Source organism: Felis catus, chromosome F2 (assembly GCF_018350175.1).
Source record: "Felis catus isolate Fca126 chromosome F2, F.catus_Fca126_mat1.0, whole genome shotgun sequence".
Lineage (NCBI taxonomy): Eukaryota > Metazoa > Chordata > Mammalia > Carnivora > Felidae > Felis > Felis catus.
In genome coordinates this window covers 75,615,943-75,633,827 of record NC_058385.1, presented here as the reverse complement: position 1 = coordinate 75,633,827, position 17,885 = coordinate 75,615,943, and the positions used below count along the sequence as shown (strand labels likewise).

At 49.2% G+C, this 17,885-nt stretch overlaps 1 protein-coding gene across 8 annotated transcripts in view; it reads left to right on the top strand.

Annotated features, from left to right (window-relative positions):
* ZFAT (zinc finger and AT-hook domain containing) overlaps positions 1–17,885 on the top strand; it is a 286,335-nt gene that overhangs the window by 223,349 nt on the left and 45,101 nt on the right. Inside the window, exon 13 of one of the 8 annotated variants that reach the window (XM_045050261.1) lies at positions 6,521–6,725. The exons of the other annotated variants lie outside the window; for them this stretch is intronic. Within the exon in view, the coding sequence (XP_044906196.1) occupies positions 6,521–6,541 (21 nt within the window). The 3' untranslated portion in view covers positions 6,542–6,725. Of the gene's footprint in view, positions 1–6,520; positions 6,726–17,885 lie in introns of those variants that run through there. 8 annotated transcript variants of the gene reach the window in all.

Below are 17,885 nucleotides of genomic sequence, written 5' to 3'. Positions count from 1 at the left end.
ACTGTAGATTTGTAGGGGGACATCACTCTAAAGATGTTGTTCTGTTATGTTTTGTCCTTCGCTATTTCTAATCCTTAGCATTTCTCCCCATATTTAATGGGCCCTTTTTTCTCTGGTTTTAAGACTTTCCTCTCTTCCTTTGGTTTTCATCATATTAACATCAGTAAGTTTAGGTATGGCTTCCTAGTGTTTACTTTGCTTGGGTTTGTTGAGGTTTGGATCTTGTGGATCGATATGGTTCATCAGTTTCAGACCATTCTCTTCTCAGCCATTATCTCTTTTATTATTACTTCCTCTCTATTTGTTTTCCCTCCTCCAGGATGATAACGCATCATGTATTAACCTGTTAGATATGTCACAGCATTCAAATGATCTCTCTCTCTTTTTAAATCTTCTTTTTGTGTTTTAGTTTATATGATTTCTTTCAGTCGTCGTCGTCGTCGTCTTCTTCTTCTTCTTCTTCTTCTTCTTCTTCTTCTTCTTCTTCTTCTTTTTTCTTCTTTCTTCTTTCTTCTTTCTTCTGAGATAGAGAGAATGTTAAGCAGGCTCCATGCTTAGCATCGAGCCTGTTTGGAGGCTTGATCTCATGACCATGAGACGAAATCAAGAGTTGGATACTTAACCGACTGAGCCACCCAGGTACCCCTCAGTTTATATGATCTCTACTGAGCTTTTTTCAAGGTTACTTATCCTTTTCCCGATACGTCAAATCTGCTAGATACTCAAACTAATTATTCATTTCTGTTTTTTTTTTTTTTTTAATTTCTAGCATTTTCATTTGGTTCTTATAGTTTTTGTATCTCTGCTAAGATTTATCAACTGGTCACACGTTTTTCATTTGAGCCTTGAACACATTTGTCATCATTATTTAAATATTTATTTCTAAAAATGTAAGTATCTGAGCTATCTGTGCCTCAGTTTCTGTTGACTTTTTTTTCTTGATTTGGGATCACATTTTCTTCTTTGCCTGTCTCATCATTTTCAAGTGAATGATAGGTTGTGAAACAGCATTAGAGACTGAGCTAAGTAATAATTGGCCTCTTCTCGCACCAGGACAGTAGTGTGGGGGGCTATCCAGAAGATAGCTGACAGGCAGACCTCACTGCTGCCTGTGAAAGGTGTGCTCACAAGCTTGGCCCTTGGCTGGCATCTGGACCTTGGACATAGGAAGGTTTCCCATAACCCTCATTGACAGGAGAAGTTTCCTGTGCCTAACCTGTCCAGATGGCATCGTGCACACCGAATATCTGCTTCCTTCTGGGAGTCTGGAGTGTTGGTATGTGCCAGGCAGAGAGTTGCCCATGTGATTAGTTCCCCATAAAACCCTGGCACGGAGCTTCTAATGAACTTACCGGGCTGGTCCCATTTCACACGTGTTGTGACAGCTCCTTGCAAGGGAATTTCGGCTGCCCGGTGGGACTCTGCTGGGAGAGGACTCTTGGAAACTTATGCCTGGTTTCCCTTGGACTCTGCGTGCCTTTTCCCTTCGCAAATTTTGCTTTGCATCCTTTGGCTGTAAGGAATGATAGCAGTGAGTATCTGTATGCTGAGCCCTGTGAGCCCTCCTACCCAATCATGGAACGTGGGGGTGGTCTTGGGTCTCTCCTAGCACAGGAGTGAATAAATCTAGTCTGTCGCAGTTCCAGAGCCGGCTCTCCACTGTCGTCAGATGTTTCGGGAAAAGGATCGGGTCTTTCCTTTCAGCAAGGCTGGGCGTCTGAGCACAGCGAGAGGCTCCGGGATTCGCTTTCTGTTTCACAGCACAGCTGCTGGCTTTCCAAACCGTGTGGGCTCCCTGTCGGCTTTAGAGGCAGGCTGCCAGCTTTTCGAGGTGCTGGGATGATCCTGTTTCTCTCCACCATTCTCCTTGGGGAAGCTGTCTCCCCTCTCTGCCCGGCCCAGCCTCGGGAGAGCCAGGGCGCCTGCTGAAGGCTTTTGCGCTTTCGTAAGGGTGGCGCTGGGCTTCCCCTCCCCTCGCCTGCTTTGGGCCAGGGGTCCTCGCTGCCATGTGTGAGACCCAGTCCCTGAGGGCTGGGGTGGGTTCTCTCCCTCCTGTCCTGTCCTGCTCCCTTGTTGTACCTGCTGAAGCTCCCCATTTCACAGGGAAGAGGTGAGTAGGTCACAGGGATGAGAGCAGCCACCGGGCTCTTCTCTCCTAGGCAGTGTCTGCTCACTTCTGGAATCTGGTTCGCTTACGTCTCTTCGTGCCCCGACGGTCTGACGTTGTTTGCGTGGGAGCAACAGCCCCTTGGGGTTTTCGACACCCTGACTGGAAGCAGGAACGCCCCACCGTGTGATTGTGACAGTGCACAGAGCAGGTGCCCAGTAAGCGTGGCTGTCGACTCCCTCCCCCACGCACCCTGGATGTGTGGGAATTTGCTGGAAGTCTGGAGCCAGGAGGGTGTGTGAGGCGGCCGACTGCTGCTGTCACGAGTAATCTAAGTGGAGTCACGGTCACCAGGAGCTCTGCCAGCTTCGGGCGAGGGTTTTCTCCACGCATCATCGCTCACAAGTAGGCCCGGGGAGACCTCGGGGCTTCTCAGACCCTTGGAAGCGTGTCAGTGGGAGAAACAACGGCAGGCAGCTTCGGCACAAGCCCCTGCCTTGCAGCTTAAGCACTTTCTCGTTTGACTTTATGCATCACGGCTTTGTGGTCAGACGCTCTTAGAATCCAGACTTGCCACTTACTACCTGTGTGGCCTTGGGCAAGACACCTAAACTCTGTAGCTTCTTTTTTTTTTTTTTTTTTAATTTTCTTTACTTTGAGAGAGAGAGAGAGAGAGAGAGAGAGAGAGAGAGAGAGTGAGTCCCAAGCAGGCTCTGTGCTCCCAGCGCAGAGCCTGATGCAGGGCTCAGACTCATGAACTGTGAGGTCATGACCTGCGCGGAAACCAAAAGTCTGATGCTTAACCGACTGAGCCACCCAGGCGCCCCTGTAACTTCCTGGTAACGTGGTGATGAGGCAGTGCCTCTTGTCACTTACAGGTTGTGAGTGCTAGTTGCAGCCTTCCTGGAGGGCTTGAGGCACTGTTCTCCAATGTTACTTCTGCCCAGACTCCGTCCCAGTTTTTTTCCTGTCTCTTTTCATCTGAAGATTGTCGTATGTGCACAGTGTCGTCCTCTTTATCATACTTTCGTTTAAGATTCTTGGTGCCTGTGATGTGTTCTGTTTGCCTAATTCAGTTTGCCTAATTCAGTGTCCAGTTGCCTAATTCCCCTGATTCAGTACATTCCTTTATTTATTATTTACTCTTAAAACATTTTTTTTAATGTTTATTTATTTTTGAGAGGCAGGGAAGGGGCAGAGAGGGAGGGAGACGCAGAATCTGAAGCAGGCTCCAGGTTCTGAGCTGTCAGCACAGAGCCCGACATGGGGCTCGAACCCACGAACTGTGAGATCATGACCTGAACTGAAGTTGGACTCTCATCCGACTGAGCCACCCAGGCGCCCCTGGTACATTCCTTTAAAACACACTTGGCCACATGGATACCTCACTTAGCACAGAGAACCTTTTAGCAGGTGCATTTCCCGAGTAGAGTTATTCATACGTTCCCCTTCTGGCAGAGTGAGCGTCTCTCCTGGATGGTGCTGCCCTGCACTGCCAGACCCGTCCAAGCTTTCACGGAGCCTGACTTCCCCGAACGTGGGGCCCACCCACTTTTTGCATTACGCCGAGCCACGTCACGGGGCCCCCGTGCTGGAGAGAGCTTGTCCTTTGGGTCTTTGCTCTGTGTGGCTTCAAGTGCACCAAGGATTTCTGACTTCTGAAAAGCAAGTGAAACACTTGATGCATGAATTTGCCACGTCTGCAAAGAAAAAAAAATGAGTCTGAAATCAGCAGTTTTCACTATCTGCACAGTTTGGAAACTATTCAGTGTGACTTACTACTGACCCTTCCTTCTCACTTCAGACACTCTCGTTCCTGAAACACGGCCTTGGGTGGTCTGACAAATGGCTGTGGTCATTCCTCTGCCCTGGCCTTCCGAAGGTGAGGGCTGGCCCTCTCTCCTGCGGCCATAGGACCTTCAGGCCTATACCAGTATGTTCTTTTAAACAGGAACCAGCCAGATCGTTATCTTGAAAAGACACTATTCAACTTCATCGATATTTCATAGGAATCTAAAGCCAGTTGAATCCTAAAAAAATTGTGTTATGAAAAGCCTGAGGAAGGGCCGGTCTATTGTCAAATTGAAATCTGCATAACTAAGGTACTTTCACAAAACTCTTGAGGAGTAAGGAAGATTTCAAGGGCTGATATTGTTACCTCTGATGAGCTTTCCCTCAGGATTCCTTGAGGAGGACATCACCTCACAATTTAACACACAGAGTTTGAAGAGACAGAGGAAGTACAAAACGTACTAAACTTCATCTGAATCTTTGATGCAAAACCTGAAATGTTTACTCATTTCTTTTACGTTTTTTTTTAACGTTATTTATTATTGAGAGACAGAGAGACACAGGACGTGAGCAGAGCAGGGGCAGAGAGAGGGGGAGACACAGAATCCCAAGCAGGCTGCAGGCTCTGAGCTGTCAGCACAGAGCCCGACGCGGGGCTCGAACTCACAAAGCACGAGATCATGACCCGAGCTGAAGTTGGACACTTAACCGACTGTGCCACCCAGGCGCCCCTTTAACACCCTTTTCTGTGTACCCACTCTGTGCCAGGCACTATGCCAGGGGCGGGGGATGTCAGGATGAAGCCAGGCCTCTGTCTGCCAGGCTCACAAGTCTGTGGAGAGCCCAATGTGTATAAAAAGCAGCAGCAAGTGTATTAACCGCTACGAGAAAGTTATGTACTAAGTGCCGTGAGAGCCCTGAAGAGCAGCTAATTATTCCAATTCCATCATTTTGTAAAAGCCGTGATTTAACGGCGTTAATATAAGTGTTATATAAAACCTATCGCTTTGAAAACCTATAGCAACCAGAAAGTTCCCTGATATCCACAAGTCAGAGGGAGATAATGTAATCCCATGTTGCATTCCCGATAATGGGATGAGTCCCAGACATGTTCACAGTGTGTCCATTTGAAGCCAGAAGAAGACACCAGGCAGCTGAGCCCACGGAATCCATAAGGGGCTTAGATGCTCACTTGAACAAAAGTGGTGTTTGGATGAGGTCAGCCAGGATGTGGCTATGTAAGTAATTTACTCCCGGATTCCAGTCTAAATTTCATGAGCAAGGGAGTAAAAGTACGGAAATGATCTCAAACAGGCAGAATGTTCAGAACCACACATTTACACAGTCCAAATCGGTCCTCAGTCTGAAATTCTCAGTGTCCTTCAGAATGCTGAGTCATCTGGCATTGCTTATGGCTTCGTGGCTTTCTTTCTACTATAACTTCTATTACCCAGGAGATGGTTTCACCTTTCTGTAGAAATTTCCAGCAGAAGTTGGCATGTTTAGTTAAGTATCTAGGGGCAGAATAAAGAAGGCAGGTGGACTGGTCCCTTTTATAATAGTCATGTGCTGGGCATTACAGCAGTATTTTATGTAACAGACATAAAATTTATACATAAAAGTTGCTTTATTTTGCCCCAGAACTCCTATATTGTAGGAATGATATTCCCATTTCACAGATGTGGAAACTGAGGCCTGAGTCCAGCTCAGTAACACACTCAAGAGTGATGCAGTAGTAAGTAGTGAAGCTGCCTCTTTATAGACAAAGCTGTTCTTTGTCCAGGACTCTACACCTTTCTCATTGTCATCCCAAGCAGAGGGACATTTTTGCCCCCTTGTCCTTTTTTTCCCCTCACTGCTCTGATTATATAAGCCTGTAGTTCTGTGTTGTAGCTGTCAGAACTTAAGCAAGATCTGTGAGCAAGGTGCTGACCGAGTATAAATTTAGGAGGCGGAACATTTCCCACATTCAGTGGCAATTGCCAAACCCGTGGGATCAAGAAGGCACGAAGTGAAGGGTAGGGTTGCTGTTCGTGGTTTTTGTTTTGCTTTTTAGTTCTTAATTTGCATGAAAGTGAAGAATCTGGGATTACTCTTTTTTTTCTTTAAGCACTTTTGTATGTGTGTGCGTGCGTGTGTGTGTGTGTGTGTGTGTGTGTGTGTGTAGGTGTGTGAGGAGGAGGAAGGTCCAAGACGAGGAGGGGGGCGGTCAGCCATTTATTAACTTGTTTGAGCTGAAATGTCTCTGCTGAAAACCTGTGATGCTGTCTTCAGCTTCCTGGTATTTTAGATTTTTTAAGCACTTCGGGGGGAAAAAATGGAAATTGGATTGTCTTACGTTAAATTAAAATTCTGTCTGTCTAGCAGTGAGCGGTATATTCTTTGGAAATATTACATTTTTGACAGCACAAGCGATTACAAAAAAATCAATAATCCAAGAACGCTGAAGAGTCTTCTAAGCTCTGGCAAGAAAAGCAATTAGTGTGGATTGATTTACTGTTATTTATTGTGATGAGGTAATTGCCTCAACGCAAGCCTTTCTTGAACTTGTGGTACCCCACGGTTTAGAAACGTTTATTCTTTTAAATTGTTTAATTTATCTCTGGCCTCATTTTATAACAGAGATGGCTTCATGCTTCTTAACGGATGTGATGACCTGGCTGTCTTCTCTCCGGCTCCTCAAGCCCAGGCTTGGTTTTGTCCCTGTCACGGCTGAGCCTGGAATGAAGTTCCAACCTCGTGCGCTCAGGCCCGTAAATCCTGGAGAGATGGGGACGGAGACAGAGATCACAGGACCCTTCTCTCCTGCACAGGCGGAGCAGGGCGGCCTTGCCTGCAGCTTCAGATTGGAGGCCCCGGGCCGAGTGCCCAGTCGACCCGGATTGTGTGCCGCCCGCGGAACGAGGAGAGGGCGCCATACTCTCATTCGCACAGACAGCATCGCTTTGAAATCCCTGCTGCAAACCTCTTTAGAGGCTGCCCATCAGGGACAGAAGCCCGTGGAAGGCTGCCTGCTCCTTGGGGAGCAGCCTTTTCCTTTCTGGTGTGTGTGTCTTCACTTCCGCCTCCGTGTTTCTTTTCGCCCTTGTGTGCGTCCCCTGTGACCGTGCATCGTTAGGCTCTTTGTGTGTGTGTGTGTCAGTCTGGGGGCAAATGCTCTTTGGGCATTTCCCTTATAAACATCGCACGTGTCTTGTACTGGCCAGTGTTGGTCCTTTTTCTTACGAGTTTGCGTCTTTTTCCTGTTGAGTGGCTCACTTCCCACTCCCAGGTGCAGGTGCAGTCTTCGGTGATGGTCCCTCCCGGTGTTTCTCTTGCTGCAGGGAGAGGGGCCTGCACGTGGCTCGGCTGGAATGACCCCCAGAGCAGTCTGTGGGCACGTCTTTGCATACGTATGAAACATTTCAGTCTCCCAGCCCGCGTCATCATCCAGAAGGTTCTTGAAGGGCCACTAGCTTTGCTGGATGACCCTGTGCGGGTAATGGGACTTGGCAGTTTATAGATTCCAAGCGATGAAGTTTCTCTGAGTAGAAAGTTTCTCACGGGCACATTTACCACTGGGTAGGGAGTTTAAGTCGGCAGCCGTCCAGTCACTGGCTTGTGCTTTTGCATGCTTTGTTTTGCGAGTCTGGGGGACCCAGTACTCTCGTTGGTTGTAGTGGGCGACCCAACAGAAATGGAAGGATGTATGCCCCGGCACCTGAACTTGGGGAGCTCACGGTCAGCCTGGGAGGTGATGCCAGCTACCATTGGAGAGTGGAGGGTGGAAGGTGGCATAAACACGGTTTTCCAGAGTGTGCTCCTTGGGACACTCCTTCCTTGGGATCCTGTAGGTGTCGTGTGGACAGGATACAGCGATTCTTAAACTTATTTGACCGGGGCACCTGGGCGGCTCAGTCGATTAAACGTCTGACTCATAGTTTCGGCTCAGGTCATGATCTCACAGTTCATGAGTTTGAGCCCCACATCGAGCTCTGTGCTGACAGTGCAGAGCCTGCTTGCAGTTCTCTCTCTTTCTCTCCCTACCCCTCCCCTGCTCACTCGCTCGCTCGCTCGCTCTCTCTCAAAATAAATAAATAAATAACTTAAACAAAACTTACTTGACCACAGAACCCCCTTCTCTTTTTTTCTATCCCCATTGTACCTCCCAGCATTTGGGTTTTATGGAACGACTTGGTTAATACTGGTTATCAGAGACTCCAGAAGTAAAAAAAAAAAAAAAAAAAAAGCCACAATGTCCCCGGCCAGTCCCTGCCACTCCTGCGGCTTCTGAGCCCACTGCGAGGTGGAGCTCAGATCTTCCAGAGGGCTCCATGCGCCTCCCTGCCCGCCCCATCCCCCCACACGCTCCCCACCTCTCTCTGCTGCACACCTTGCCCTGCACCCCGTCGCCTCGCCCGGCTTCACACCTGCTCCTCGTCTTCCCACCGCTCTTCTCCCAGAAGGCCGTGCGACTCGCCCACCTCCTCCCAGGCTGGGTTCACCTGCTTTGCTTCCCTCCATGATGCTTGATCTGGCAGGTCACGTGTGACTTGTTTGTGATGCTAGAATGCGAGCCCCGGGAGGCCCCGCGTTTTAGTTTTTGTTCTGTTCTCAGCACGTGGGCAGCCCTTAACAAATATCTGTTGAGCAAACCAGTGAGCAAATAACAAATGCTATGGAACTTCGGTGTAATAGCTGCATCATGGAAGACAGCAAGGTGGAGGTGGAACTCTGAGCTCCTTTGAAGGCTCGTAGCCACGGAGACACGGGGTTTAACGGCCCTTCTGTTGCTGGGCCGGCCCAGCTCGGGTCTTCACTCTGTCCTGAGTTCACTGCCTGGCCTCCAGCCCACGGGGCTCTCCTTCTCTCAGTGTAGTGAGGGCCAGTGAATCCAAGAAGGGGCACAACACGTGTACGTGCTTTAGCACTGAGATGCTCAGTCCCGGGGAAGCCCAGCATGGTCCCAAGGGCAGAGGATTTTTCACATTCGCCCGAGGCCGTAGGCCCGCTGCTGTGAGTCAGGCCCTGTACGACGGGTAGGCTCCGCGCAGCCCGTCAGGAGTTGTTCTTTTAGCAAAGAGCAGATTTAATATCTGTAAATGTATTGTTTTCTTATGTAGGGCACAGAAAGCCTTGCTTCATTATTGTATTATGTTCAAGAAATCTCTCAGTGGAGATTCCGTTCAGAGGGAGTGTGGGTATCTGGTGTGCATTTTAGAAATCTGTGGAAATACAGGCACAGTGGCTCTCAACTGGGTCTACCCTGTAGTTTTGGAGGTAGCTGCTAGCGGGCAGTCCCGCGGGCTGTCCACACGGCAGGCTGAGCAGAGCCAGGGCCCTGAGGCAGGACCGATGGGAGGCCAGGGCAAGACAAGGTGAGTGGTTTGTGCTACCAGAACTTCGTGTGCTGCAAATCCTACCCTGAAAACAGCATCACCTTGTTGATTCTGTGAGCGGAACCAAAGTCCTTTGCCAAACTGAAAATCTCAGAGGAGAAGTTGCAGAAACCATCCATCCAGTCCGTCAGCAGGGAGACTGCCCAGAAGTGGTGTTTGCTGCAGGCCTGCGGTGGGCAGGGCTCCAGCTGTGCTGAGGAGAGTGGCGGGCACCTGGGCTTTGGAGTCAGACCTACCTTAGCTCACACCCTGGTTTTTGCCGGGGAGCAAACCGCTTACCCTCCCAGGCCTTTGCGTCCCCAGCTGTAAGGAGAGACTCGACGTGTCTTCCCAAGGCGGTTGTGAGGCGTATGGTAGAGACCCAGGGGTCACAGTCTTCATCGCCAGTGCATTCTGGTGCGCCTCCTCGCTCCGGTCTTCCGTTGTTCCAAAGGCAAACATGGAGATTCTAAAATCCCACGTGCAAAAAGGAACGCCACTCTTACCTTTCCTTTGAATGATGCGGTGTGCCCAGAGTTTCTGTGTCAGAACAGTCGGTGATAACAATTCGATGAGCATCTCCACGCAGGCTGTTCTTTTCACGTGATCACTCCTCCTTGCGAGAAAATGAAGAAGCGTGCCCAAGGTACCCAAATGTTCGGCAGCGGGACCCCGACTGAGCGCAGGTGTGTCTGGCTCCAGAAAGCCCTGCCACTCCAAGGTGGTGGTGAGAAAGGTCCTGGGCCCCAGAGCTCTCCAAAGCACATGGTGGGGAAGCATCAGTCGTGATTATTGCTTTCCAGAAGTAAAATCCAGGTAGGGCCTCAGTTGGAAGAAGCTGTCACTTCCCATCTCGTGGGATTTGGCAGGAAACAAGGTCCCCAGACTTATGCCTTGAGCCATCGACACTCACTGAGTCTTGGGCCAAAGTCAAGCTCAGAGCCTGGGCCAGTTGTTTTTTTTTTTTTAAATCTATTTAACTTCCCATTTACGTGTCTCTAATTACTTAAAACATGCATTCTATTCTAGAAATCCTAGAAAACATCAAAATTTATGAAGTCTCCATAGCCTCGTAGTGTCTGCTGCTCTCCCCTCGGTATTTCCTTCCTGTCTCCCCCAGGTCTACAGGAATCTAGACTTGGGAGCCTTCAACATAAAGAGCTGGTCTAGAGGGAGTGTTCCCAGGTCAGCTAAATTCAGTTAGTACTGAGCTTACTGCTTGCGGGCACCGTTCTAGGTGCTGTAGTAACAATGATCAAAACAGACCAAAAAGCAACAAAAAAGAATTCTGCCCTCTTGGGGTTTATATTCTCATGGAGGGAATAGACAATAAGCAGAATAAGTAAGTAAATCCTGTCTTCTATTAGAAGGTAATCAGCGCCATAAAAAGCAAACCAGCTCAAAGCTGTAAGGGGCACCGGGGACAGAGAGAGGAGGCCTCACAGGAACAGTGACATCTGACCATGACCTCTTTGACCTCGGGTTGCATAGGCCTTCAAAGGGGCACGCACCTGGGAGAGCCTGGGGTGCAGGTGGGTTAGCCTACTCTTCTGTGGATCTTTTCTGAGAGGATGTTGGGTGGGAGAAGACTACACAGTGGAGTTCTGATACTATAGCATCTCTGCATGGTGGCAGTGGCGGTGGTGATGGCGATGATGTTTATGGTGATGGCAATGGTGATGGTGATGTTGATGGTGATGGCGATGGTGATGTTTATGGTGATGATGATGATGATGGTGATGGCGATGGTGATGTTGATGGTGATGGTGATGATGATGTTTATGGTGATGGTGATGGTGATGATGATGTTTATGGTGATGGTGATCGTGATGATGATGTTTATGGTGATGGTGATGATGATGGTGATGGTGATGATGGAGCAGATATTTTGAACATTTACTCACCCTTTCATCTGTATAACTTCTTTGGTCCCACCCAGTAATTCTGTGTTGTCAGTGTCTTCCCAGTCCCAATTTCTGAGGAGTAAACCAAGACACCGGAAGTTCAGGTCTATGCCTGAGGCCACATGGCTAGTTGATGGTGGCCCTTGTGTAGTGAGGAGGTGGACACGGCTGTCCTAGCCACAGCTTTTGTTGACGACTGGTACTCGCTCAACCTTGGTTGGCGTTTAGAGACAGTGGTTGTTTTAGCTCTTGGCTGAGGGCCAACGTCAGGAGCGCCTCCTACCGCCTTACCCTCCTCGTGCTCAGAACATTTTCTGAAGCCATGTCTTCCTCCCTCTGCAGTTTGGCCACGGCTGCATTCTGTGGCCCCACTGCTACTTTCACGGAGCTTCCCTTGGCCTGCTGTCGACCTGGTGTCCCTGGTTGGGCAGTCCCCCAGAAGGGAAGCAATGGGAGTGTAGTGCACTTGCCCCACGTAACCTGGCCTCAAAAGACAGAAATGCAACTCTCTTCAGCATTTCTTCTTTGCCTGTGTAACTAAAACTTAATTGTTCTTTGTAACCCCTGGGAGGTTGTTTTTTCTTGTTGCTAATGTTTATTTTTTATGGTCAGTTTTCTGATTTATTTCTGTTATTTTACGCTATAACATTTGACTCTGAAAATGATCTTAGAGATAATAATAGTTAACATTCACAAAACCCTTATGGTGGGGGGCCAGTCTCGAGCCCCGGGCTCTCCTGGATGCATCCCCTCTATGACCAGGCACCATGGGAGGGTCACAGGCTGCACCAAGGAGGAGGCTTCTGTAGGAGGGAAGGAGGGAAAGGGGTGACCCCCACCAGGAGGTGCTTCAGAGGATGATAGTAACAAATGTTAACGTACTAATTAATTAAGTGTAACAGTCATGAGGCCTGATGTGCCTTATTTCTCAAAGCAGACTCATACTCTTTCTTGATACATCATTTAAACCCTGTCAGGTAAATAGGGAAAGTTTTTTTTTTTTTCCATTTCACAGATGATGTCTTAGCTGGGGTATCCCAGCCGATCAGTGGTGTGCCCAGCACCTGAACCTCAGTCCCCTAGCTCCTGGTTCATTCATGCTTTCTGACTCCACGCTTCGACCTACGCTTGATGTAAAATGCTATTGGGTCATTACGAGGGCCTTTGCGCCACAAAGGTATCCACGTTCAGATAGCCTGGTCTCCATCAAGCATTGTCGAAACTGCCTTGTACCAACCAGTCCATATATTAGGGGTTGTAACAGTCGTACTAGCTCTTCCTGCAGTTGGAATCCAAAGTCACTTGGGTATCAGTTAGACTTGTGGTTTGTCTCCTTCTTTACCTCGTCTTTGTCTCTATCTCTACCTTAGCTGGTTTTTTAAATTAAGGTTATAAAGTCTTCACTGGTGGTTGTAGGTTTCACCCCAATAGTTATCCAGAACCTTCTCCCAGGTCATTATCTTTTTCCATCCTCTCCAGAGAGGGGTGGGCCCAACTCAAGGGCCAGGCTCACATCTCCATCCCTGAGCCTTTTGACATAGCTGCGCGGCCATCTGCCGTCCTTGGTTACCCAGACCACAGCGGGAGCTCACGTGGCGAGGGCCTTCCTGCCTGCCGGGCCAGCAGGGCACCCTCTACTCCACCCGAAAGCTGTCCTGGGCTTTGCAGCTGGTTACCAGTGTTACCACCTGGGACATCGCCTCATCGCCAGCTTCTCATCTGTTTTAAAACATTCCTCTTGGTGCTGACGGGAAGTTGGATTGGCCTCACTTGCATGCAGTTAGATGCCTTCTAATCGGTTTCTCCAAGCCCAGTTTCACAAGTGAGATGGGACTTCCTGTCCCTGTCTGTTTGAGGAACCAGAGCCATAAATCCTCCAGTTGTGAAAAAGTGTCTTTTACCTACTTCCCTGATGTAAGTCTGAGAACATCGATTTCAGCCTCCACCAAGTCAACCGCCCTTTGTCTTTCAACTCAGATAGCTGATCTTTGGTGCACCCTTTGAGAAAGACTTTTAAAACATCATTGAAACATGACCCCAAACCCAGCTTCTGCCCTTCGCCTTCTCTCCTTGACTGGCGATGTTACTGGAATTCTTCTTAGTACAGCCACCGGGGCCACGGCCCGGTCCCGTGGACACCCGTTAGGCCTTACCTTATCGGGTTTCTTAGTGTGTTGTCCCTGCCATCCCTGCCTCCTTGAAGGGCATTGTTCCATAGATCCCGTGACTCCACCCATGCCTGGTTCCTCTGCTGTCACTCTTTCTCATCCTTCTTCGTGAGCTCATCCTCTGGTCTGTCTCTCCTGTTCCAGATGCCGCCCTCATGCTGCTGCCCTCTTCACCTCACACACCCTCTCATGATGGGTGCATTCCATCTGTGGGCCTCTGCTACTCGCCTGTGCTCAGATCTGTGTCGACAGCCCAGAACTCTCCTCTGAGTTAGGACCCGTTCTCCAACCTCTTTCTGGAAATGCCCTCTTGGGTATCCAGAGTTCTGTACTCACACCCCTCTTTCTCCTCATCCGTAGAACTCCCTCCACAGCTGGCGCAATGCCTTCCTCTTGTGTCTTCCTTGCTGGAGACTTGGGGTCATCCTGGGGGCCCACCTTCCTTTTTTCACACTGCTTCTGAGTCACTGGGTCTGGCTGGTTTTACCTCCCCCATCTCTCTTAAAGCCTCTCTTCACTTTCCACTTCCTTGTGCCATGCTCTCATTTTAGGGCTTATACAAATATCTGTATCATTTATCTGTAATATACATACATACCTGTGTAAAGACACATAATCTATAATCCATATGTGTGTATTATAGATGTATCTGTGTCTCTTGTGTGCACCTCTAGCCACAACTGGACACGTGTTCCCTGCCTCCAGTCTTGTTCCTTTCAAATCCACCCTCCATCAGTTTCCAGAATGGTTAATTCTAGGTGTGAAGAAACCTGGTGGAGACATGTGTTCCTGAAGCCACGTTGCTGGCATGTCCCCCTGTGATCTGGCGACTGTCTCCTGCCGTCTTCTCAACCCCCAGCAGTCCCTCCCCCATTATGGTGCTCCAGGAACTGCCTACAGTTCTCCCAGCCCACTGGGTGCTCCTCGTTTTTAGGAGTTGTTGGTTAGCTCTGGGCTTTTTTATGTCTGGGAGATCCATGCCTTCCCTGATGGAGCTCCCAGGGGACCTGGTTCTTCAGGAAATAATGGCAAATGGGAAGTCAGGTCATCTCTTTGTTGCTGGCGGGGCCCGGATCCCCAAATCCAGTGCAGACCAACTGGTCAGGCTGGGAACGTGTGACACTTTTGGTGGATTCCGTAATTGGACTGCAGTTTCCTTATCTGTAAGATGGGGATAATAATTGTACCTAGCATATTAGGTGGTTCTGAGACTTCTAGGAATTAATCCCTGCAAAACACTGAGAACTACCTGGCCTGTGGCAGGTAAAACTGTAATAATTTTTATGCTTGATTGCGTTTCTTAATAACTCCAGTGTAACCCTGAATAGCAGGAATGCCTCGCTGGTGATTCAGTTTAGTTTTTGGCCACAGTAAGAACGTGGATGTTTTGTTTTACACGAACTCCGCTGCTGTAGCTGCTTCTATGTTCCTCCTGACTTTGGGACGTCTTTGGGCCCGAAAGCTCTCGATAAAGAACTTCCCTTTGAAGATCTACTGTCCCTTGGCAACTACCAACGTCTGACTTAGACCCCGAGTTTTCTGTTTCTTGCCCAGATAGCATCTATGTCTTCGAACTCATGTGGATTCAGAGGATCACAGATCTCTCTGTCCATCACTCTCTGTCCAGGGTGGAGCACAGTTCCACCTACTCCCCGAAGGCGGTCAGTGAGTACATGCTTCATCACTGAAACCTCAAGACTTGGAATATTAATAATGCAGTCAGACTTAGTGTCTGGCCGTGGACGTGGAGATGTCACGTGCCCTCTCCTCCGCCTTTGTCCCCAGCCCTGCGACAGCCCCAGCAGAACGCCCTGCTGACAAGCGGCAGCACCTCCTCATAGGTCTGAACTTGCTTTGTTGGAAGGGCCCAGATGCGGCCCAGTGACCGCAGTTGTAGGGAGAAGATGCCGAACGGAGGTTCACTGGTGATTGATGTCACTGAGAGGTTGCGGGGGGCCTGACACAGTGCAAGGGCACGGAGGGTAAGAGGCCTCAGGGGGACAGATCTTTCTAAACCCCTGGTGCCGTCGAGCAGCTGAGCGGCTTCTCACCTCCCCGCATCTTCCAGCGGCTACGATCACAGCCTGCCAGAGGCCACAGGAGAACGTGCCCTCGTGGAGTGAAGGTTGGTTAGCCTCTGAAAGCGTCTCTTTCAGCTTTAAGAATTGAAGATTTTGGGTAGAAATTGGTGGTCAGTCACAGGTGGGCCTACCTGTACATTTTTTTGGCCTGTCTGCTCACGTCTTGGCAGTTTTTCTCCTCATTCGCAGTTCTGTCGAGGAGTGGGCATGGGAATACAAGTTGAAACTCTCACGGGGAAGTTAACCTGCTTGGCCCCATGAAGGGCGAAATTGGCTCTGGGGCATGGAGTTAGGTCCACAGGACCATTTCTGTAGTTGCCCCTTCCTGCCTCTTATGCCCACTGACCACTCAGCCCTGCTAATAGAGTATTTTTCGATTGTTCTTTCTGATTTCTATGTAAGTGCTAGTGTTCCAAAAGTAATTTTATAACGTTTGCATATTTAGGAGATGAAAGCATTTGAAAATGTTTTAGCTTCTATTTTAACTCTGCAAATAATGACACAGTGGCATTTTAGATTGCTTGTTCTCTGCTCAGTAGACGGATGAGAGAGCCTGGCTAATTTTTGCCTTTGTTCCGGGTCTTTTTGTTTAATAAATCCTTGTGGGCCAAGCCACGGGGTTTTCTTGCACAAGGGACTGAATGTAGCACATGCAGTGTGGCCCAGAGCATCCTATGACCATAGAGTGGCCTTGCGTAGGGTGGAGGGAACGTTTCAGGTTTTTCACTGGATTGACTTCCGTGGGTCTTTCTCTCCAAGAATGGCCCTCCTGGGGGTAACAGCATTTGCTTTATAGGCCGGGATGGCCCCTTCCTATGTGCTGCTGGGACAGAAAGGAGCAGGAGCGAATTCTGGAGAGGTTTCCGAGGAAGCCTGGACAAGACTCAGTAATTAGGCGAATAGTAAGAGGAAAGAAAAAGTCTAAGGTGACACTCAGGGGTTTGCCTTTGGGTGATGAGCTGATTTTGCAGAAAGAAGAGTCTGAAATTGTGTGCGTTTATTCTGAGGTGCCTGCAGAGCATCCCTGTAGAGATAACCGGGAAGACAGTTGGACATCCCTGTTTGTGGTTTGGGCGCGATCGCAACAGGATATATATCACGCTGTCAGACTGATCACTGGGTCCACCGCAAGAGAGCAGACAGGCCCTGGACAGAGCTCAGAGAAAGCCGGCATTTCCCGTTGTCCCATCCAGATCCCCCGGACTGTTCCCAGAGCTCCTACCACCATGGGCTGCTCTCTCTCTCCTGTTTCTGCCAGGCCAGCGAGCTGTTTGTGTTCCCAGATGGGCCCTGAATGCACCTTGGGGATTCACGTGGCATTCTGCTGGACAGTTGTAGGGCTCACGGTTCAGAGGGATACTGATACTGTCTTGCCTGTGCATCAGGGCGGGGGATAGAACAGTGATCAAGATGTCCATCCTTCACTCAGCCGATGGCATGGCCTCACTGGGTTCCCTAAGGGGCTTGAGCAGGCACCCCTTTCCTCCTCACCGCTCATTCTGGACCCCTCAAAGCAGTATGCAAGGTGGGAGCCAGGCCGCATGACCCCTTGCGTCCTTATCTTGAAAGTGCCTCATCCTGCCCAGGTGGGGGCTGGAAATACATTTACCAGGTGGATTTCCCTAATGGGGGACAGCTGTGGGTTGATGCCTGTGTCTGTGCACAGGCTTGCAGGTGAGTCCTGTGGAGAAAGTGACTTGGAGAAGCAGGTACATCAGGGAATTAATTGTGAGGGGAGCTACTTTGAAAGACATTCACTTTATTTTATTGTATTTTATTTTTTAAATGTTTGTTTATTTTGGGGCGCCTGGGTGGCTCAGTCGGTTAAGCGTCTGACCTCAGCTCAGGTCACGATCTCACGGCTCGTGAGTTCGAGCCCCGTGTCAGGCTCTGTGCTGACAGCTCGGAGCCTGGAGCCTGCTTCGGATTCTGTGTCTCTGTCTCTCGGCCCCTCCCATCCTCGTATTCTGTCTCTCTCTCTCTCAAACATAAACAAACATTTAAAAAAATTAAAAAAAATAAATGTTTATTTATGAGAGAGAGAGAGAAAGCACAGACAGGGGAGGGGCAGAGAGAGAGGGAGAAAGAGAATCGCAGGCAGACTTCAGGCTCCGCACACAGAGCCCAACACAAGCCTCGATCTTACAACCGTGAGATCATGACCTGAACCAAAATCAAGAGTCAGATGCTCAACCAAATGAGCCACCCAGGTGCCCCGGAAGACATTCACTTTAAAAAAAAAAAAAAAAAAAAAAGGAAAATGATAGATTGCTGTGTTCCTCTTATGTTATTTTCTTCTTGGACAAGAAGTGGACAAAATGAGAAATGAAAGCGACCACATTGAGCACAGACCCTTCCTACCCAGGGGACACCTTGTGCAATGACTTGCTTGGTCCCCACTGAGGCAGGACTCAGCATCCCGACGTTGCGTTTTTCCCTGGAGCGCATCCTAGGGGGCAGCCTGCTCATCAGGCTTT